Raw genomic sequence first — 23,259 nt, 5'->3', positions numbered from 1 at the left:
GCTCTCTAGCAAACTTCAGACGGGCCTGGACATGTACTGGCTTAAGCAGGGGGACATGTCTGGTACTGCAGGATTTGAGTCCCTGGCGGCGTAGTGTGTTACTGATGGTAGGCTTTGTTACTTTGGTCCCAGCTCTCTGCAGGTCATTCACTAGGTCCCCCCCGTGTGGTTCTGGGATTTTTGCTCACCGTTCTTGTCATCATTTTGACCCCAGGGGGTGAGATCTTGCGTGGAGCCCCAGAACGAGGGAGATTATCAGTAGTCTTGTATGTCTTCCATTTCCTAATAATTGCTCCCACAGTTGATTTCTTCAAACCAAGCTGCTTACCTATTGCAGATTCAGTCTCCTCAGCCTGGTGCAGGTCTACAATTTTGTTTCTGGTGTCCTTTGACAGCTCTTTGGTCTTGGCCATAGTGGAGTTTGGAGTGTGACTGTTTGAGGTTGTGGACAGGTGTCTGATAACATACTGATAACAAGTTCAAACAGGTGCCATTAATACAGGTAACGAGTGGAAGACAGAGGTGCCTCTTAAAGAAGAAGTTACAGGTCTGTGAGAGCCAGAAATCTTGCGTGTTTGTAGGTGACCAAATACTTATTTTCCACCATAATTTGCAAATAAATTCATAAAAAATCTTACAATGTGATTTTCTGGATTTGTCTGTCATAGTTGAAGTGTACCTATGATGAAAATTACAGGCCTCTCTCAACTTTTTAAGTGGGAGAACTTGCACAATTGGTGGCTGACTAAATACTTTTTTGCCCCACTGTATGTCTTTACGCCGTCAGGATTCAGGAATAATACACTACCTCTGCTGCCACCGTCCCCACAGTACATTCATTTCATTTAGCACGCACTCACTGTACAGGATGAATTGATTTCACTTTGTTTGGTTTTGACAGCCATGTTTATTGTGCAATGAAATGTGGTGTGGCGTGGGGCTGACAGTATCCATCAACGTAGGCCAATCTGCTGACTGCCGGGCCAGATGAAGGTATTCATTAGGGCAGGAGCGTAGTGCTCACTCAGACACGACAGCCAGTGTCTGCGCCTTGGGATCGCTCGCTCTAATTTACGATGCCCCCCGTGCCATTACTCTGCCACTGACACTGATTCAGCAATTTATATACTGGCATGCATGCATACGGGCAGAGGTGAGCCTCTTACGAGGAGGGGGACACAACACGGCCCGCCACCCTGACACCAGCGCCAGGAAACAAACCACTTCAATCAGTTCATTAGAGATGAGGCCCGTGAAGCCCTGGGTTCTGGTTCGCCAGGCGGAAGACGAGGAGGAGCACTTCTTCTCCAGTTCGTATCTGCACCAGCAGGCCATGAAAGGGAAATCTATGGCTCCTCTAAACAGTATTATAACATCCTGGTGGCTTTGTGTGAGTGTGGAACGGAGTGTTGACGGGCTAAGCAGACCCAGATTCAGAACCAGCTCAGGGCTGAGAGCTCTGTCTGTCAGTGTTGGAGCTGGGAGCAGAAATGAGCCTGACCCTGGGGTAAAAGAGGGGGTTGCTAAGAGCTGCTAGATGCTACCAATCCATTGGGACAAAGGACCGCATCCGTCCCTGCCACAGTGCTTGTGTATGGTCACATAGGAGGTCCCTGCCCCCCTCATTGGCCCTGCAGGGTTATCATGATGTGTCCTAATCAGAAGCAGCAGCAGCCACTGAGGGAGCTGGCAGCAGCAGCAGGGCCTAAAGCTCACCAAGCATCACCCCACAACGGTAACATGCAATTTACAACAATGCTGTTTTCTCTCCAATAAAACACCAAACACTGTTCTGACATTTACAAACAAGCATTAATTGATTTTTTTTTGCGGGGAGCGGCACGTTGGGGAAGCAGTTAGTTAGGTGTGTGATTGTGTAAATAAATACAGATGTTTAGCAGTGACAGGGGCAGGCCCCAGGGTTGGGGCTGGGAAGGGGGGTGAGGGGGAACAGGGGAAGGCTGCTTAATCGAATTGATTGTGATTCATGAGGCCTGCAGCTCAATGTGACGGAGTGATATGAGAATCTGCTTTTAATTTGTCTCTCCCACAGACACTGAAGATGAGCAGCATAAGAGAGAGAGAGAGAGAGAGAGAGAGAGAGAGAGAGAGAGAGAGAGAGAGAGAGAGAGAGAGAGAGAGAGAGAGAGAGAGAGAGAGAGAGAGAGAGAGAGAGAGAGAGAGACAGTGAGGGAGAGAGACAGTGAGGGAGAGAGAGGGAGAGAGAGGGGGGATAGGGATAGAGAGAGAGAGAGAGAGAGAGAGAGAGAGAGAGAGAGAGAGAGAGAGAGAGAGAGAGAGAGAGAGAGAGAGAGAGAGAGAGAGAGAGAGAGAGAGAGAGAGAGGGAGAGAGACAGTGAGGGAGAGAGACAGTGATGGAGAGAGAGGGAGAGAGAGGGGGATAGGGATAGAGAGGGAGAGAGAGAGAGAGAGAGAGAGAGAGAGAGAGAGAGAGAGAGAGAGAGAGAGAGAGAGAAGGAGAGAGGAAGGGGATAGAGGCAGAGAGAGGGCGAAACAGAGGGAGAGAAAGAAGGAGAGAGAGAGAAGGGGGGGTAGGGAGAGAGAGGGACAGAGAGGGCGAGGGAGAGAGAGAGAGAAGTGGGGTAGGGAGAGAGAGGGACAGAGAGGGCGAGGGAGAGAGAGAGAGAGAAGGGGGGGGAGGGAGAGAGAGGGACAGAGAGGGCGAGGGAGAGAGAGAGAGAAGGGGGTAGGGAGAGAGAGGGACAGAGAGGGCGAGGGAGAGAGAGAGAGAGAGAGAGAGAGAGAGAGAGAGAGAGAGAGAAGAAGAGGGGGATAGAGACAGAGAGAGAGAGAGAGTAGGGGAGAAGGAGAGAGGGGAAGAGAGAAAGAGGCAAAAAATGGAGAGAGTGTAGTGAAGCCCAGCAGCCTATGACACCTGTGTGCTGCAGGTTCACACTGGACCCTGTACCGAGCAGAGCCAGGGGGGTAGGGAGAGAGGGACAGAGAGGGCGAGGGAGAGAGAGCGAAGAAGAGGGGGATAGAGACAGAGAGAGAGAGTAGGGGAGAAGGAGAGAGGGGAAGAGAGAAGGAGAGAAAGAGGCAAAAAATGGAGAGAGTGTAGTGAAGCCCAGCAGCCTATGACACCTGTGTGCTGCAGGTTCACACTGGACCCTGTGCCGAGCAGAGCCAGAGGGCTGTGCTGCCCCCCCCTTGGCTTTGTTCTGAGGGCAACACCGACTGTCACCCCGGAATCTGCTCAGGAGGGTCTGCCTCAGTGAGCAGGCAACAATCACTCTAACCTGCCAAGCCCTCCCTGCTCCCCGCCCAGTGGGATCAAATCAAACACCTCTGACTAAAGTTATTTACTGCTGACAATAGGGCCTCTCCCTCAGCCCACAGGCAATGCATGGACAGATATGACACATGCAGTGTATGGACAGATATGACACATGCAGTGTATGGACAGATATGACACATGCAGTGTATGGACAGATATGACACATGCAGTGTATGGACAGATTTGACACATGCAGTGTATGGACAGATATGACACATGCAGTGTATGGACAGATATGACACATGCAGTGTATGGACAGATATGACACATGCAGTGTATGGACAGATATGACACATACAGTGTATGGACAGATATGACACATGCAGTGTATGGACAGATATGACACATGCAGTGTATGGACAGATATGACACATGCAGTGTATGGACAGATATGACACATACAGTGTATGGACAGATATGACACATGCAGTGTATGGACAGATATGACACATGCAGTGTATGGACAGATATGACACATACAGTGTATGGACAGATATGACACATGCAGTGTATGGACAGATATGACACATGCAGTGTATGGACAGATATGACACATGCAGTGTATGGACAGATATGACACATGCAGTGTATGGACAGATATGACACATGCAGTGTATGGACAGATATGACACATGCAGTGTATGGACAGATATGACACATGCAGTGTATGGACAGATATGACACATGCAGTGTATGAACAGATATGACACATGCAGTGTATGGACAGATATGACACATGCAGTGTATGGACAGATATGACACATGCAGTGTATGGACAGATATGACACATGCAGTGTATGGACAGATTTGACACATGCAGTGTATGGACAGATATGACACATGCAGTGTATGAACAGATATGACACATGCAGTGTATGGACAGATATGACACATGCAGTGTATGGACAGATATGACACATGCAGTGTATGGACAGATATGACACATGCAGTGTATGGACAGATATGACACATGCAGTGTATGGACAGATATGACACATGCAGTGCTCAGTGCCTCTATTCAAGCCGTGGTTCATAGTCCGCTAATTAAACAATAACATGCCAGTCGGATGCTTTGAATTCTTCCATTTCTATGTGTGTGTAAAGGAACTAACAGCTGACATGTTAGCACTTGCATGCCACAGAATAGCTCTTACTTTTGTCTCCTCCATCTCCTCTCGCATGCTATCAGCCTTAAAGTGGGGCAAGGTGCATTCCTGTTCACATCTCACTATTCCAGTATGAATCAATAAAACCTGGGCAACCTGGGCTGACATGCAAAACCAACTCCCCGTCCTAACAGACTATGGGAATGACACACACAGACACACAGGCACACATGCACACAGACACACAGACACACAGGCACACAGACACACAGGCACACAGGCACACAGGCACACTAATCTCCAAGGATAGGCCATATGATTAAAACATAACTATTGGAAATCAAACGTGAACTGTATAAAGGGAATTGTCTGAATTGTCTGAATTGTCTGAATTGTCTGAATCAAGTAAATGTTTGCAAATGTAATGTTTTATCCCTTCATCAAAAACCATTTGAATTCATTGTTTTGGGAATCAACTAACTTCAAAAAGGGACACCCTAATTGATCTAATATATTACAGTTGTAACTGATATGGTCTCATGTCTAAACCACCTAGTTTGAGCTCGAACACATAGCCTCCTATAAGGCTATTCAAGGCAATACAAGTCAGTCTATAATTCCCATGAACCTCTAGTTAGGAAGGAAAACAACAACATGAACCTCTGGTTAGGAAGGAAAACAACAACATGAACCTCTGGTTAGGAAGGAAAACAACAACATGAACCTCTGGTTAGGAAGGAAAACAACAACATGAACCTCTGGTTAGGAAGGAAAACAACAACATGAACCTCTGGTTAGGAAGGAAAACAACAACATGAACCTCTGGTTAGGAAGGAAAACAACAACATGAACCTCTGGTTAGGAAGGAAAACAACAACATGAACCTCTGGTTAGGAAGGAAAACAACAACATGAACCTCTGGTTAGGAAGGAAAACAACAACATGAACCTCTGGTTAGGAAGGAAAACAACAACATGAACCTCTGGTTAGGAAGGAAAACAACAACATGAACCTCTGGTTAGGAAGGAAAACAACAACATGAACCTCTGGTTAGGAAGGAAAACAACAACATGAACCTCTGGTTAGGAAGGAAAACAACAACATGAACCTCTGGTTAGGAAGGAAAACAACAACATGAACCTCTGGTTAGGAAGGAAAACAACAACATGAACCTCTGGTTAGGAAGGAAAACAACAACATGAACCTCTGGTTAGGAAGGAAAACAACAACATGAACCTCTGGTTAGGAAGGAAAACAACAACATGAACCTCTGGTTAGGAAGGAAAACAACAACATGAACCTCTGGTTAGGAAGGAAAACAACAACATGAACCTCTGGTTAGGAAGGAAAACAACAACATGAACCTCTGGTTAGGAAGGAAAACAACAACATGAACCTCTGGTTAGGAAGGAAAACAACAACATGAACCTCTGGTTAGGAAGGAAAACAACAACATGAACCTCTGGTTAGGAAGGAAAACAACAACATGAACCTCTCAAAACAATCATCTGATAATAAACTGAACACCAGCTCTGAGCTACCAAGGTAAATGAACACAACATCACTGTCTGTTACTGTACAACAAAAGTACAACACTACTGTTCCTCCTACCACATAAGAAGCCTATTAGCCTATTTCCACTTAGCCAAGCTGCCTTGCTTATTTCTCCTTGGCTGATATTGTGCTGTGCGTTCAGATGAACTTTGTTTCCTGCCTCCCTGCATCTCTCAACGCCCCCTTTGCTCTCCCAGGACCCTCTCTGGCGGAGACGCTTTAGACAAACACACAACCCGCGTGTCATTCTACTTCTTCCAAGCCATATGTGAATGAACAAAGAGGCTGGGTTGAGGCCTTTTGTGGTATTTGTTCATGTTTTTCATCTGAGCTTAAAAATACCTAATGACTTTGCGGTGAGCTGATGCATGTGGCTCGTGGTTTCCCCAATGAAGTAAATTCTATCTATTCCCATACCATGCCACTATTTTCCAATGGCCCTCGTTAGAACTTTGGCAGCTGTTAATTTGGTTGCTGCATGCTTTGCCAATATTAGTTTAAGCATCATAAAGCTTTCTGTGAACTGCAGCGAGGCCTGCTGTACAGTGGTCTTCTGAATAACACTGTTTCTTCTCTGTAGGGAAATTGACCCCTGACCTGTCAGACCTACAGTCACTAGGTAGCAGCTACAGCCTGTTCAGGTATATTCAGATACTAGCAGTAGTTTTCCTCATGTTTGGGAGCAGAAAGGTGTCTGCAGTACACTCTGTGCTGCTGTGGAATACCGTGTTGCAGGACAAAAAGTCCCCGCTTTAAAATAATGAACCATATTTACATGTGGTACCTGGCTCTCCCTCAAGGAATCACTCAACCGGGTAAGCGGTTGAAAATGCTGTTGACAGCTATGAATTATGGCAAATAATTAAAGTAAATAACAATAATAATCTTATTATAATTGTTATATCCTATCCATTCTCATAGTAAACATCTCTTTTCTTAGATTTGCTCAACATAATGCCTCCAAACAAGAACCTCAAAAGTTAACACAGATCTTGTTCTCCAAAGTAAACCGATTGCGGTTGTAAAAAGAGGCTTTAATGTGGTGGGCATCATGTTAAAACCCTGTTCACATCATTCATCTGGTGGTGCTGTTGAAACAGACAGATATATTTCTGGAGATAGATAGAAATGGTGACTGTGTTGGTGAGCTATGTGCATTCATCTGGCTTCTAGCCACCACTCTCTCTCTCCCCCTGGGAAGAGGACCTCCGTGGGCCCTGCCTCTCCTCTCCTCCCTGCCTCCTCCTAATCCACAGCCCGCTGCGAACTCACTTCCCAGAGGCATCTGGCGCTAGCCTTTCCCTCTGCCCTGCACAGGACATAAAAGGGCACAACTGATCCCTGACGACAGGGGCTGGTGCGCGCCTTGCTCCTGTCCTGACTCCACAGTAGCCGCAGAAGAAAGGTTCCCACTGGGGTAACTGGGAGAGGCTGGGGACCTAGAGAACATCTGCCCTGAGGGCCAGAGGGGTGGGAGAGTCTGCTGCGGTTGACGACGTGGGAACTATCCCTCTATGGCCACTAACTGCACCTCTAATCCTGAATTTATGGGTGTGATGTGAAAGCAGACAAGATAAATCATTCATGTTTCAGTTCTTTGACTTTGTCAACAAGCAGGTTTATGTGAGGTAGACCATACAATTTGTGAAACGTTGTGTGTTGTAATTATTTTGTTGGGAATGTTGGGAAATGGGGAAATTGGTGGGAAATGTTTTAAAAGGGCGTTTAGAAGGGATCTTAAAGAGGCGAGTGCTCTTGTATTGTCCTGAGAAATATCTCTCCCTCCATCTTGAGAATGTTGCAGCTATTAAAGGTGAGCCTGATTCATTTTCCCTCTGCTCGGGGCTCTGAAGTGCCATGGAAACTGACACAAATATTTACGTCAGACAAACGTTGGCGCATCGAGGCATTCCTCGCCACTGTTTACGCTCCAGGCCCACAAAGGGAGATGACGCTTTGTCACACGGGTGCTACATGAATTTACACCTCTGTGCCCAGGACCTCAAACAAGCGCAGTGGCAGCCGGGGCCAGGCCTGGAGAAGGTCCAGCTTTGTCCTCAGGCACCCTGTCCTTCCCTCACCTACCTGTGAAAACCAGGGAGCAGTGGGCGCCTTCAAACACCACTATCCCCCCAACCCAGCTCCCCCTGGTCTACTGCTCTGGCAGTCCTCACCTCTCTCTGGTCCACTATAGGAACACACTGTGCACAGGGGGGAATGCAGGCAGCAGTCTGAAGAATTCACTGTTACATAGAACTGACTGGATGGCTTTTCAGCATGGGAAAAGGGAAAACTATAGGTGAGAAGTCTGTACTTACCATCCAGATCCTCTGGCCTGGTGAGGTCGATGACTCTGTGGCCAATTTTGCCATCCTCTCCCAGTTTGCTAAGATGGTGACCAAGGCTCTCAAAGTGTGCCCGCTCCTACAGTACACAGAAACAGAGAGGAAAGAGAGAGAGACAATGAGGAACCTGAACAAATTGTTGCATATACAGTACATCTCTTTCCATATCAAGAGAATAGCTGATCAGTAGAATAACTGAATGAGTCATTTCTGAAACACAGTATTTCTTTGAAATAACTGCTAGCTCTATTGTAGAGGCGCTCCTTTGACATGATGGACGTGGATAGAGCTTCCCTTTATCATCCCTGCCTGCATTCAGCAGATGCTATAATGTCTGACATGAGGGAGGGAGGTAGAGACAGTAGGAGCCAGGGGTGCTGTAATAGAGTTACAGAGGAACACTTTGTGATCCCGGGCATACAATAGGGACTGGGGCCCTCTCTTTGCAGCGCTCAGGTTTTCCCTCTGTAATCTTTGCTGTACATCCCCCTGTCTGTCTGGTACTAGCGCCCAGAGCTCAGCAGCCATCACGTATTCAGGGCTCATGCTTTATAGAACACACCGTGTTCTCCCTTTTGTCATGTCGCTTTATGCTCAGATTAAACTTGGCATCATGTTGTACTTGACGCACAATGAAACCCGTTCATTCCGCTCGCCTGTGACAATGTTAAACGTCATGTCCGTGTGCATTTACAGAATAAAATAACAGCTTTCGGGGCCCTCTGAATAGTTGCTGCACATTACACTTAATGTATTATGCAGGGGGAGAGTGCCGACTGCTGCTCGCTCCATTGTTAAATGACCTAGTTCAACAGTGAATGCGCAGGGCATTAGCACAGGGCTGTCTTCCTCTCTAAAGACTCAAGTAGGAGATGGACACTTTGACTCGGCATGACACAAATAATCTCTCCCCCTCGGATTCGCCTGGAAGACACTAAAAGCAGGCATGTTGCCACGGTTCAGCCGAGAGAGTTTGTTTTACTCCCAGGGTGAGCATTCTATCTTTGCCAAAGGTGCACTATGTGTAACCCTCCTCTTCCTGTGTCTTTTCTGAGGTTGCCTATCACACGCAGTTTGTACAGACACTCAGGTGGGCTCCCTATACAATGCTAACAGCTCCCCTGCCACACACACAGACACCGACACCAACACACACATTAATCTTTCACTGTTTTCTGGGCTTTCACTCTTTTGTTTGTTCTTGTTTTTCCACCCACATGGGAGCTTGTATACCTCTCTCCTATCAGAGAAAATATAATGTACCATTACACTTCTGGAGGTTAATACAGAACATCACCTGCAATACAATGCTGTTTGATTTAGTTTCATAGAACATCCTGATCAAAAGCATTTCTTCCAGAAGAAAACAGACAGTTGTTCATTCATTTCTCAGAGAATTTTTTTGTTGTTGATTGTCACAAAAAAATCCATTGTCAATTTACTGAAATGTTTTTCCTCTTTCAGTTTCCCTTTGATTGGCCAGGAAGACCTGAAAAGGATTACAAGAAGACAAATTGAGACATTTGAATTCCACTTCAAGTCTTTTCCATCATCCTGAGGCATTTTATTTATTCAAGAACTATTCCTCAAAAAGAGAGAGTATGTCTCTCTCTGTGTGTGTCCCTGTGTGTATCTGTGTGTGTCTCTGTGTGTGAAAGACAGTGAGAGTGCTGCAATTTACCATCATGCTTCAAGGAGCCATCATTATGTATCAACATCTGAGTGATTCTGATCTACAATTAACCACCACCTGCTTATGGCCTGTGATTAGAGGCTGCCTATCTGCCTTGGCTTTGCTAACTTAAGTGTTTTCTAATTATGACATATGCGCTGGTCCCCGCTGGGCAGAAGGCGCTTTGTAAAGATAAGATAGAGCGCCATGCCTTCCCAGCGCCACGCTCCGTGTGAAGCGACACACACTGCTGTATTCATCACCCAGCCACATTATTGCACTTAATGAAAGAGGCTAGCGGCCCGATGACAAATTGACGGATGTGCGATTAGTCAGATGGGCAATGGCGGCCTGGGATGGGATGCTACATGGACAGTCCTCTCCTCTCTGCTGGGAGGGCCTGGGAGGACTCAGCATTCTGGGGGAACTGTGTAATAAATTAGCTGTCTACCCCCCCACCCCCCACTCCACTGGCCCCTCCTGATCAATCAAGGCCTTTTATAACCTCATGATCATTAAGCATCATGTTGGGCTGAGGGGATGAGTAACAGGAGCCATCCATCAAAGACTTTCATTAACAACTAGCTCAGCGCTAAACTTCTCCTTTCTCCACCACAAAGTCCCAGTGATCACACAGAGGGGAGATCAGCTACCGCACCAGTCAGCTGGGGCCAGTGTTGAACAAGTTATTACCTCCACATCATTAAATATAATAGAACTTCTGTACAGTCTGATGATACATGAACAATCATTGTTACATTGGCCTATAACAGGTTGATTTAGGATGTGTTGTCTAATGTGAGTTACTGTATTCTTATGTACTCTGCTGTACTCTACTGTACTCTACTGTAGCTGGACAGTACTGTATGTCAACTACAAGGTTATTAAACATTGTACAAATATGACTTTCTCTTTCCCTGTGTTGGCAATGCTAATGAACATTAGACTAAATATGTGCAATATGCTACAATGAATTTCCATTACATTTTATACAGTATGTTTTATATACTTATTGCTTATAACCTTTATCATTTATGTCCATGCATTAGAATTACAGTTAAAATTATGGGCATAAATTATATGCACAACATCAGGCTTTTTGTTTCAAGGCTTGAAAATATTCAGTGAACTAATGCTACTTTACTACCCCTGCTTCAAGTGCTGTGATAAATTAATGGCATTTTATTATTTTATGATGTCATGAAATTTTTACTGATCACTCTGGCACAGAAGGACATGCGGTGGTATCCAGGGACGATGGCCCTCCGTCCGTCCAGAGAGACTGTACAGTATGCTCACCACCGCCTGCCTGCTGCATGCCCACTTTACAGGACATGTATAATGTACAGTAGTGAGGATGGCAAGAGCACATAGCTTCAGCAAATGGAGAAAAGAATAGGACAACTGGGATAGGAGAGAGAGGGAGAGAGAAAAATAGAGAGGGAGAGAGAAAGAGAGAGAGAGAGAGAGAGAGAAGGAGAAAAAGAGAGAGAGAGAGAGAGAGAAGGAGAAAGAGAGAGAGAGAGATGCAGGGAGTGAAAGGGGGAAATATTTTTTTTTAACTTGACAGAATAAATGCACAAGCGAAGGAGAGGCAGGGAATGAAGAAGAGAGAACATGAGAGAGGGGCAGAGAGAGAGAATACAAAATATATAATGGTACAAGTTGTTCCCCTCCCATTCTGAACATGGCCTCTGGCGAGCGAGTGGTCCTTCCCTCAAATGAGTTCAGCATGCAGCCCTCATCCCACATCTCAAATTATAGCGACGCGCTCCAAGCTCAAGTGGAAAAAAAGCCACCCACAATAATCTCCTCCTCCCTGCCCAGTGCTCTTTTTGTCTCAAATTTGGTTACAAACATATTTTGTTCGATAGCAAATGGCTGCCCAGTCAAGTCATTCCATAGCCATAGAGAACAGAGCAGGGCGAGGGATGGCAGAGTCAGTGGAACTTCTTAGCTTAGCATTGGAGAAGTGTGGAACCCGAGAAGGCCCATGTCAGCACTGTGAAGAGGGCTTTAATCTGCCTGGCCACAGAACATGTGCAGGAGGCCCGCTTCTCTGCCCACAGCCACAGGGCGTATCCTGGGCCTGGGCAGCCCTGGCAGAGGCAGCTAGAGGCAGTGGTAAAGAAAGCAGAAGAAGAGGCAGAGAGAGGCAGGAGGCCCTGTGCATTGTGCCTGTGTCTACCCTATATTTACGCATCACACTGACGCTCCACTCCTGCCCCTCTCCTTTATAAATAGCCTGGCCACCACCATATGGCCTTGGATTGTCTGCTCCATACAACTGTAAGATAATAAGGATTGTTAGAGCCTGTTTAAGGTCCGGTATTAAGGACAGCTGAAAACATTGTCTAGATTTAAGTGAAAAAAGTAGAGAAGTCCTCCACTATTCTTCTGTTAAAGGGACTGCTTCTGTAAGATACTGAAAAGCTTTACTTGACGAAAATCAAGCAGGACAGGTGCGTAAACCTTGGAGTTTGGTCATTTCCTTTTTTCGGTTTCCCAGGTGCATAGGGCTAATACCTTGATAAAAAAAGACAACTGACAAAGGCCATAATATTCTGTTGAATAACTGTTATTGTCATGTCTGTGAAAGCGGGCCTCGCAGCATATGCTGCAGCTCAAACACCTGGTCTATGGGGAGGTGAAGCACACAGCTCTCTGATCTGAGCACAATAGCAGGCTTTGTGTATTAGTTGTCACTCAACACAAAGGTCACATATGACCCAGAGTGGAGACCTTGAGGGCCTAATACTCTGCAATTTGCGCCATGCCCTGACTAAGATGGAGACAAAGTGCTCTTTGAACATGAAGTGGTGTTACATCCCGTTTTCTCATCCCAATCTGTTTTGTATTTCAGTTGTAACCAATTGCAATGTTATTTATAATGTTGCAGCTCTCCAGTAGTTGGTAGTTTTGAACCATTTACGTCTTAAGCCCATCCAGTGGTATGGTAAGCCAAGGGTTTCTTTCATGCAGCCTCTCTTTTCCCCTGCTCCCTGGGCCTCAGCCCTGCACTGCAGGAGCTCCACAGGCCTCATCCCCCAAGGCAGGCACAGGATCACTCACGCCATAGATGGACCACTGCCCTAGACATCCAGTCCTCTGAGTCCTCCAGCCTCTACTGACAGCACCAGGCTACCACCTCATTAAGAGAGCAGCACAGAGTAGCATCTTAGTTCAATTATGGAGCTGAACTGCTAACTGCTACCCGTAATCCGGGCTGGACGCCAGATAGAGTTTTTGGTTTGTTTTTAATGACAGAATATACTATCATACACCAGGCTGAGATGTTCTTCTCTTTTTGTCTGGAAGGAGAACCAAGTCAGCCACACAAAACCTGACCTTTCAACTTAATTTGCAAATGGTGCATTTAATGCATTGCCATCTCTGCTCTGTGCTGTAAAGGCCTTTCTGACAGAGCTCTCCTGTGGTTTTTTATTCCACACTGGGTTGGGATCATTTGCTGTTGTATTTTTACGGGTTTCCAGCTCTCAATGACCCTGAACTGTTCACTGCCTCCTCCGGGGACTGTTAAGTTGGGCTCACATCTCTGCCTTATCAAACCCTCTGCTTACAATAACACAATAGTACCATAACCACAACAATATGGAGAGTGAACTGAGTGACCTGGCAGACACAGGAGCCGTTATGTGCCCACTGTAACAATGCTGCAGCAGAGCACAACAGGCCCATTATGGCGTGTTCTCTCAGAGGCCCGGCCGACAGTGAGCGTGGCTCTTTCTGCAGGTCTAGAGCTCTGGGGCCAGTAACATTTTAGAGCGGCTGCAGTGCATTGGCAATTCCCCATTTTACACCGCAACTACGGAAAATAAGGGAAATACCTCAGCCAACGGCCCAACCGGGATGCGGCCTTGATGTCTTTCTGGAGAGAGGTGAGACAGACAGAGAGACAGAAAGACAGAAAGAGAGAAAGAGCGGGTGGCATTGTTTCAGTCCTGGCCTGGGACAGACGCCCACACACATCCAAAACCTCATTCAGAGTCATAGACTATTTTTATTCCTTTGACAGATGTGAACAATAGGACAAAGCATTAATGTAAGCAATACTCAACAATGGCACTTGCTGGCTATGGCCAGTGACTGGGAGCAGAACATAATCTAATTTGGACGGCCAAACCCATGTATGCCAGGGATTTACATTGCAGCCAAAAAGCCTTGGTTGGCAATTTCCAAGACAGCAGTCGAAAAGCAGCAGAAAATTGCTTCCAGGGCTGCAGACCAGACAAGATTATATTCAAAGTCTTTGTGAGGGCTTTGCCTGAATAGGACCTCGACACACACACACACACACACACACACACACACACACACACACACACACACACACACACACACACACACACACACACACACACACACACACACACACACACACACACACACACACACACACACACACACACACACACACACGAGCACACACACAGATTAGAGAGAAGAGCATTTCTACTACTCGCAAAAGGTTAGGAGTCAGGACTTTGTGGAACACCAGCAAAGCTCCATTTGAATATGTTCGGCTCTGAGCTGTACAACATGGGAAAGAGAATATTGTACTCATCAATAATGTAGGGGGGGGGGTGTCAGGGGGACAGGGGCAGTTCAATAGGTTAATACACTGGCCTTTCACCCTTTGATTTCAGTTTGGGAGATGTCAGCAGAGGAATATATTGTATCTTTACACACAGCCTCCAGTGAACAGCGGGTACTACCAAGACCAAGACAAGAGCTATGGGAATATCAACCAAGACAAGAGCTATGGGAATATCAACCAAGACAAGAGCTATGGGAATATCAACCAAGACAAGAGCTATGGGAATATCAACCCAGACAAGAGCTATAGGAATATCAACCAAGACAAGAGCTATGGGAATATCAACCAAGACAAGAGCTATGGGAATATTAACCAAGATAAGAGCTATAAGAATCTAAAGCAAGACAAGAGCTATGGGAATGTCAACCAAGACAAGAGCTATGGGAATATCAACCAAGACAAGAGCTATGGGAATATCAACCAAGACAAGAGCTATGGGAATATCAACCAAGACAAGAGCTATGGGAATATCCCCACTCTGTGACACCTGAATCAGTGACTCTGTAGCCTGTTTTCTCCTGTATCTCAGTTCATACAGTATAGGACAAACTATGAAATCTCCAACCTGCAGACTAATACACCCAATCCTAACAGTTTTACCAGTTCTAGCTATCTATGCTAATAGCAGGAGACAATTCCAGGAGTTGCAAATGGATCCTGTTGTATTTGACTGTACACATTCTCAGTTGTTTTAGATAAAAGCATCCACTGAGCAAATAAATAATGGAACAAAGTAATTGCCCTCTACAGACAATAATACCTTTCAATAAATATTTCAAAAAGGAAAATTTATTGGAAAGGCTTTTATTGCACACCATTACCTGCAGTATTAGACTTAAAACGAATCATCCAGCGATCATACACTGTTTACCAGGGGGCAGGGCTACCGACTACCGACGTTAAGGCTAATCTGAAGATGGTGCTGGCTAAAGCTAAAACTGGCGAGTGTAGAGAGTATAGAGATATTGTTATCCACATCAGAACCAACGATGTTAGGATGAAACAGTCAGAGGTCACCAAGTGCAACATAGCTTCGGCGTGTAAATCAGCTAGAAAGATGTGTCGGCATCGAGTAATTGTCTCTGGCCCCCTCCCAGTTAGGGGGAGTGATGAGCTCTACAGCAGAGTCTCACAACTCAATCGCTGGTTGAAAACTGTTTTCTGCCCCTCCCAAAAGATAGAATTTGAAGATAATTGGCCCTCTTTCTGGGACTCACCCACAAACAGGACCAAGCCTGGCCTGCTTAGGAGTGACGGACTCCATCCTAGCTGGAGGGGTGCTCTCATCGACTCAGTGGGTTTTGTCCAACATGTCTCTGGACCTACTCACTGTCACAGTCATACTCTGGACCTAATTTTGAATGTTGTGGATCTTAATGTTTTTTCCTCATAATCCTGGACTATCGGACCACCATTTTATTACGTTTGCAATTGCAACAAATAATCTGCTCAGACCCCAACCAAGGAGCATCAAAAGTCGTGCTATAAATTCACAGACAACACAAAGATTCCTTGATGCCCTTCCAGACTCCCTCTGCCTACCCAAGGACGTCAGAGGACAAAAATCAGTTAACCACCTAACTGAGGACCTTAATTTAACCTTGCGCAATACCCTAGATGCAGTTGCACCCCTAAAAACTAAAAACATTTCTCATAAGAAACTAGCTCCCTGGTATACAGAAAATACCCGAGCTCTGAAGCAAGTTTCCAGAAAATTGGAACGGAAATGGTGCCACACCAAACTGGAAGTCTTCCGACTAGCTTGGAAAGACAGTACCGTGCAGTATCGAAGAGCCCTTACTGCTGCTCGATCATCCTATTTTCCAACTTAATTGAGGAAAATAAGAACAATCTGAAATTTATTTTTGATTCTGTCGCAAAGCTAACTAAAAAGCAGCATTCCCCAAGTGAGGATGGCTTTCACTTCAGCAGTAATAAATTCACGAACTTCTTTGAGGAAAAGATCATGATTATTAGAAAGCAAATTACGGACTCCTCTTTAAATCTGCGTATTCCTTCAAAGCTCAGTTGTCCTGAGTCTGCACAACTCTGCCAGGACCTAGGATCAAGAGCGACACTCAAGTGTTTTAGTACTATATCTCTTGACACAATGATGAAAATAATCATGGCCTCTAAATCTTCAAGCTGCATACTGGACCTTATTCCAACTAAACTACTGAAAGAGCTGCTTCCTGTGCTTGGCCCTCCTATGTTGAACATAATAAACGGCTCTCTATCCACCGGATGTGTACCAATCTCACTAAAAGTGGCAGTAATAAAGCCTCTCTTGAAAAAGCCAAACCGTGACCCAGAAAATATAAAAAATGATCGGCCTATATCGAATCTTCCATTCCTCTCAAGAATTTTAGAAAAGGCTGTTGCGCAGCAACTCACTGCCTTCCTGAAGACAAACAATTTATACGAAATGCTTCAGTCTGGTTTTAGATCCCATCATAGCACTGAGACTGCACTCATGAAGGTGGTAAATGCATCTGTCCTCGTGCTCCTAGACCTTAGTGCTGCTTTTGATACCATCGATCACCACATTCTTTTGGAGAGATTGGAAACCCAAATTGGTCTACACGGACATGTTCTGGCCTGGTTTAGATCTTACCTGTCAGAAAGATATCAGTTTGTCTCTGTGAATGGCTTGTCATCTGACGAATCAACTGTAAATTTCAGTGTTCCTCAAGGTTCTGTTTTAGGACAACTATTGTTTTCACTATATATTTTACCTCTTGGGGATGTCATTCGAAAACATAATGCTAACTTTCACTGCTATGCGGATGACACACAGCTGTACATTTCAATGAAACATGGTGAAGCCCCAAAATTGCCCTCGCTAGAAGCCTGTGTTTCAGACATAAGGAAGTGGATGGCTGCAAACTTTCTACTTTTAAACTCGGACAAAACAGAGATGCTTGTCCTAGGTCCCAAGAAACAAAGAGATCTTCTGTTGAATCTGACAATTAATCTTAATGGTCGTACAGTCATCTCAAATAAAACTGTGAAGGACCTCGCGTTACTCTGGACCCTGATCTCTCTTTTGACGAACATATCAAGACTGTTTCAAGGATAGCTTTTTTCCATTTACGTAACTTTCTGTCCAAAAATTATGCATAAAAATTAATCCATGTTTTTGTTACTTCTAGGTTAGACTACTGCAATGCTCTACTTTCCGGCTACCCGGATAAAACACTAAATAAACTTCAGTTAATGCTAAATATGGCTGCTAGAATCCTGACTAGAACCAATTTTTTAAATCATATTACTCCAGTGCTACCCTCCCTACACTGGCTTCCTGTTAAGGCAAGGGCTGATTTCAAGGTTTTACTGCTAACCTACAAAGCATTACATGGGCTTGCTCCTACCTATCTCTCTGATTTGGTCCTGCCGTACATACCTACATGTACGCTACGGTCACAAGACGCAGGCCTCCTAATTGTCCCTAGAATTTCTAAGCAAACAGCTGGAGGCAGGGCTTTCTCCTCTAGAGCTCCATTTTTTATGGAATGGTCTGCCTACCCATATGAGAGACGCAAACTCGGTCTCAACCTTTAAGTCTTTACTGAAGACTCATCTCTTTAGTGGGTCATATGATTGAGTGTAGTCTGGCCCAGGAGTGTGAAGGTGAACGGAAAGACTCTGGAGCAACGAACCGCCCTGGCTGTCTCTGCCTGGCCGGTTCCCCTCTTTCCACTAGGATTCTCTGCCTCTAACCCTATTACAGGAGCTGAGTCACTGGCTTACTGGTGCTCTTTCATGCTGTCCCTAGGAGGGCTGGGTCACTTGAGTGGGTTGAGTCACTGATGTGATCTTGCTGTCTGGGTAGGCACCCCCCCTTGGGTTGTGCCGTGGCGGAGATCTTTGTGGGTTATACTCGGCCTTGTCTCAGGATGGTAAGTTGGTGGTTGAAGATATTCCTCTAGTGGTGTGAGGGCTGTGCTTTGGCAAAGTGGGTGGGGTTATATCCTTCCTGTTTGGCCCTGTCCGGGGGTATCATCGGATGGGGCCACAGTGTCTCCTGACCCCTCCTGTCTCAGCCTCCAGTATTTATGCTGCAGTAGTTTATGTGTCGGGGGCTAGGGTCAGTTTGTTATCTCTGGAGTACTTCTCCTGTATTATCCGGTGTCCTGTGTGAATTTAAGTATGCTCTCTCTAATTCTCTCTATCTCTCTTTCTTTCTCTCTCTCGGAGGACCTGAGCCCTAGGACCATGCCTCAGGATTACCTGGCATGATGACTCCTTGCTGTCCCCAGACCACCTGGCCATGCTGCTGCTCCAGTTTCAACTGTTCTGCCTGCGGCTATGGAATCCTGACCTGTTCACCGGACGTGCTACCTGTCCCAGACCTATTATTTGGCCATGCTGGTCATTTATGAACATTTGAACATCTTGGCCGTGTTCTGTTATAATCTCAACCTGGCACAGCAGAAGAGGACTGGCCACCATTCATAGCCTGGTTCCTCTCTAGGCTTCTTCCTAGGTTTTGGCCTTTCTAGGGAGTTTTTCCTAGCCACCGTGCTTCTACACCTGCATTGCTTGCTGTTTGGGGTTTTAGGCTGGGTTTTTGTACAGCACTTTGAGATATCAGCTGATGTACGAAGGGCTATATAAATACATTTGATTTGATTTTGATTTGATACTGATGGGATATAGTCAAAAAGGACAAATAGAAAACAGTAAATAGTGAATATTTTACATGTCCTCAACAAGAAGGTAGATGACTAGTGAACTGTAGAATTAAAGGACATCTTCCACCTCAAAGGGCAGTCGTAAGGAGAGAGAGATGAGGAGGAACGAGAGAGCGAGATGAGAGGGAGTAGGGAGGGCAGAAGAAAGAGTCGAGAGAGAAAGATAAGAGAGAGAGAAGAGATGGAAAGAGAGAGTTAGAAGGGCCATATGGAGGGATCCCAGTAATAGGGTGGGAGAGGAGGAAGGGATGCATTGTGCTCCATGGACACACTTTGTATTAAAAGATGAATTGATCCATCTGTAAGCAGCACTTAGCCCCACTCTCCGGCTGGGTCGTTACACTGTGATAAATCAATATTTAATATCCCCCTCCAACAGCCACACTAGATGATTTTAACCTCTCCTTAATCCCATTTATGTTACTTTTCCTGAATCTTCATGTAAGCTTTCACTGTGATAAACTTCCAGACAGCCGACCGGGAGCACAGCTACTAAAGAGCCCACAGTATTTATGTCAGGTGAGGCGCTTGGCTGAAATATTCATATTCTGAAACTGACCAAAGTGAAAGCTTTTATCTGGGCCGTCCGGGCCTGTGCAGACTGTTGGCTTGTATCAGGGGAAGGGAAGGCCACTCCATGCTGTGCCGCGCCAGGCCTGCCCCCCACCCCCTCCCTCCCTAGCCCCTACCTAACCCTCCGTCCCTCCCAGGCTGAATTACAGCCCTCTGTTTTTACTGTGCCACTGTGATGATCACTCATCTGGCTCACTTGTTAGAGTGTGTCCCAGCACTCAGCACACACACCATCCTGATAGGGACAGTGTCACTGCAACTGTCTTTATCTGCCTTTGGTCTAGAGATGGAGCCAAGCATGGCTACAGAAGACTGATCATATTCACTACCACATTGACCTCAGAGTTTCACATTTGAGTGTCTCTTTGGTATGAATGAGACAGCATGAAGAGCTGCTCCTCAGTCCCTCTCTAAGCACTTGTAGTTCAGTCATTCACTCGCTCTTGGAATCAACTGTACATTTATTGCTGTCCCCATAGGATAACCTTTTCTGGTTCCATGTAGAACCCTCTGTGGAAAGGGTCAAGACAGCACCTTTCTTTCTAAGAGTGCATGAGAGGTAGTGCCAAGGGTTTCATGCTAACTCATTATAGATGCAGCTACTTCTCCTAAACATAGCTGTGCTTCTGGTAAGCTGTCCTCTGACAGACCCAGGTGGGAGGATGGAGAGAGAGGCCAGGCACACGAAGGCTGACTGACTTCCCAAAAGAAGGAGTATTTGTGGTGTGTACGGTTACCTAGGGCAACACGATAACCCCAAAATACCAGTCATATTTTTAAACTGATAGCCCACCTAATTATAATCTGTTGTTCTTGGCTGTGTACTGTCAATGCTGTGATCTTGAACCACAAGCCTCCACAGTCTTACCTCGCTGTTACACTGACTCTATGCACACACAATGGACTCTACCCACACACCCACACATACTAACACTGACATTTCTATTCTTTATCTTTAACTCTGCATTGTTGGAAAAGGACCCGTAAATAAGCATTTCACTGTTAGTCTACACTCTCTGCCCATCTCTCTGTCTCTCTCTCTCTCTCTCTCTCTCTCTCTCTCTCTCTCTCTCTCTCTCTCTCTCTCTCTCTCTCTCTCTCTCTCTCTCTCTCTCTCTCTCTCTCTCTCTCTCTGTCTCTCTCTCTCTGTCTGTCTATCTCTCTGTCTCTCTCTCACACAAAAGAGGGGCAGAGAAAAGTGGTATGCTCTACCTGCTAAAAACAATGGAGGGGTAGGTGTTTGCTGCCTGTTGAAAACGGTTCCTTTCAGGGCATTGTTCACACGCTGCATTCATATCATGTACCAGCAGATTCTGGAGCTTGGCTCACCTTAGAGTCAGGGAGGTAGAGAACGCTACAGGGTCGTCCCACAGACACACCGACAGACAGACAGACACAGACAGAGACTGAGTGGAAACGGGAGATGGGAGTGTTAACGTTACTCTACGGGCCTCAGACTCACCCACTTAGTGGAGAACCAACAAAGACAGAGACACTATGGAAGCGTAACTAGCTAACAGGAACAGTTGTGATTGCGGGGTGTTAAGGTGTACGACCATAAAAAATTGTAGTTTGAATTTTCTTTTTTAACGACACAACTCTGTGAGATGGAACTGAACTTTAAATGGTTTTATTATCTGGTGGCATGGCAAGACAAGTTGATCCCACTGAGTTGTTAAACTATTAGTCATGTCCCTTGACTTGACACACTTCAGTCTGAGCTCACTGCATTGCCACCTGCGTAGACATAGATTTACCCCTAAAACTAAATTAATGAAGAAATCAAAATAGATATTCGTAGATTTTTTAAAATATACATTGACCTAGTTGAATGTGTTGGTTAAAAGTGTCAGGTGTTGAAATATTAATGAAGCTCTGCTCCCAGTTCCTGCCTGCTCCTCACAGCCAACTGGCAATATGGCACCAATCAGAGGGAGGTGGATGTTTTTTTCTCTCCTTGATTGACTCATCGCTTGAAGATATTTTAAAAGGGAATCCCGGGGAGGGGAGTGTGTGTGCTCCTGGTACAAAGCGCCCCTGTCCCATGTCGAGGGACGGAGAGGGCCGTATGTCTGCTTTAATTGGGCAGAGACATCAGAGTGTTAACCCGCACCGGGCAGCACCATGGTCCGATCCTCTACACCAACATCAACACACACACATGCAAACACCATAACGCACGCACACACGCACGCACGCACGCACGCACTCACACACACACACACACACACACACACACACACACACACACACACACACACACACACACACACACACACACACACACACACACACACACACACACACACACACACACACACACACACACACACACACACACACACAGCCATGCCAATGTCAATGTCAATGTCAATGTCAATCAAAACCACTACTCTGGACCAGCATTAAAGACAAGCATTGGTCTGAAGAATTATATCTAAAAAAGAAAATAGAAAATCACTTTACTAGTTGTGGTTTTGGGCTACTCACAATGTACTCAGTGAACCAGCTCTGTTGGTGAGGAAAAAAGAGGGAGGGAAGGAGAAAAGAGAGACAGAGAGAGAAGAGTGAATAAACAGAAAGCAACATATAGGAAGATAAATGGAAGAGAGGAGAAAAGGAATGAGAGAGAATGAGACAGAGAGCTGGATGGACAGACAGACGGACAGACGGGGATTCTGACCTTGTCAGCCCTGCTGCAGTTGTTGAGGCCCATGCCTGTGAGGGCAGAGAGCTTGGCCTCCATGCCCTGCTGGTGGTGCTGCAGCTGCTCTCTCTGGATCTGTTCTCTCATCTTCCTGGCCTCCTGGATGGCCTTCATCACCGCATCCTGGTCCCCGAACAGCGCTGTGGAGTTCAGGCTGGACAGGATGTCTGGGGAGGGAGTCACACCCAGTTAACCCACACACACAGTAGATACACATTCACACTATTAATTTTGATTCAAAGTGAATGAGCCCACTGGCAGGTGTTCATCATCCTATGTGGAGAATCAAGCCTTGTAGGAGGTCCTCTTCCCTTTTTTCCTGTCAGGGAGTGTGTGTGCATGCGTGCGTGCAAGTGCACGTGTATGCTGCCTGAATCTGTGTACGGGTGGGTCTGTTTTAAAGACAGCGAGAGGCAGTAGACCGAGTCTGTCGACCTTCTTTGTGTAATTAACATCTCAAAGTTAGGTGAGGAGGGATGGCAGTAAAAGACACAGAAATAGAATAAAACAAACATGGGGTTCAAACCCCCAGTCTGAGCGGAACAGCGGAATTGCAGGCACTTTAATGAAAGGCTGCATTTAATAACAGTTAGCTGAGTAGAAAGGCTTAACATGAGAAGGATGGTGAAACGTGAGACCTCTTAAAAACCAATCATGTGTTATAACATCCGCAGCTCTAGATAGCATGGTTT

The 23,259-nt window shown here is 45.8% G+C and overlaps 1 protein-coding gene across 15 annotated transcripts in view; it reads right to left on the bottom strand.

Moving 5' to 3' along the window:
• The window catches only part of LOC118373071 (transcription factor SOX-6-like), a 227,102-nt gene that overhangs the window by 12,375 nt on the left and 191,468 nt on the right, over positions 1–23,259 (bottom strand). For 11 of the 15 annotated variants that reach the window (XM_052462572.1, XM_052462570.1, XM_052462575.1 and 8 more), the window contains 3 exons: positions 22,544–22,734; positions 22,351–22,371; positions 8,277–8,382 (listed from right to left, as the gene is read on the bottom strand). In XM_052462572.1, coding sequence (XP_052318532.1) covers positions 8,277–8,382; positions 22,351–22,371; positions 22,544–22,734 — 318 coding nt within the window. The remainder of the gene's footprint in view (positions 1–8,276; positions 8,383–22,350; positions 22,372–22,543; positions 22,735–23,259) is intronic. The other 4 variants (XM_052462567.1, XM_052462574.1, XM_052462569.1 and 1 more) reach the window with 1 other exon arrangement.

The sequence above is a fragment of the Oncorhynchus keta genome, chromosome 14 (genome assembly GCF_023373465.1).
Source record: "Oncorhynchus keta strain PuntledgeMale-10-30-2019 chromosome 14, Oket_V2, whole genome shotgun sequence".
In the NCBI taxonomy this organism is placed as follows: Eukaryota; Metazoa; Chordata; class Actinopteri; order Salmoniformes; family Salmonidae; genus Oncorhynchus; species Oncorhynchus keta.
This window is presented reverse-complemented; position numbering and strand designations above follow the sequence as displayed.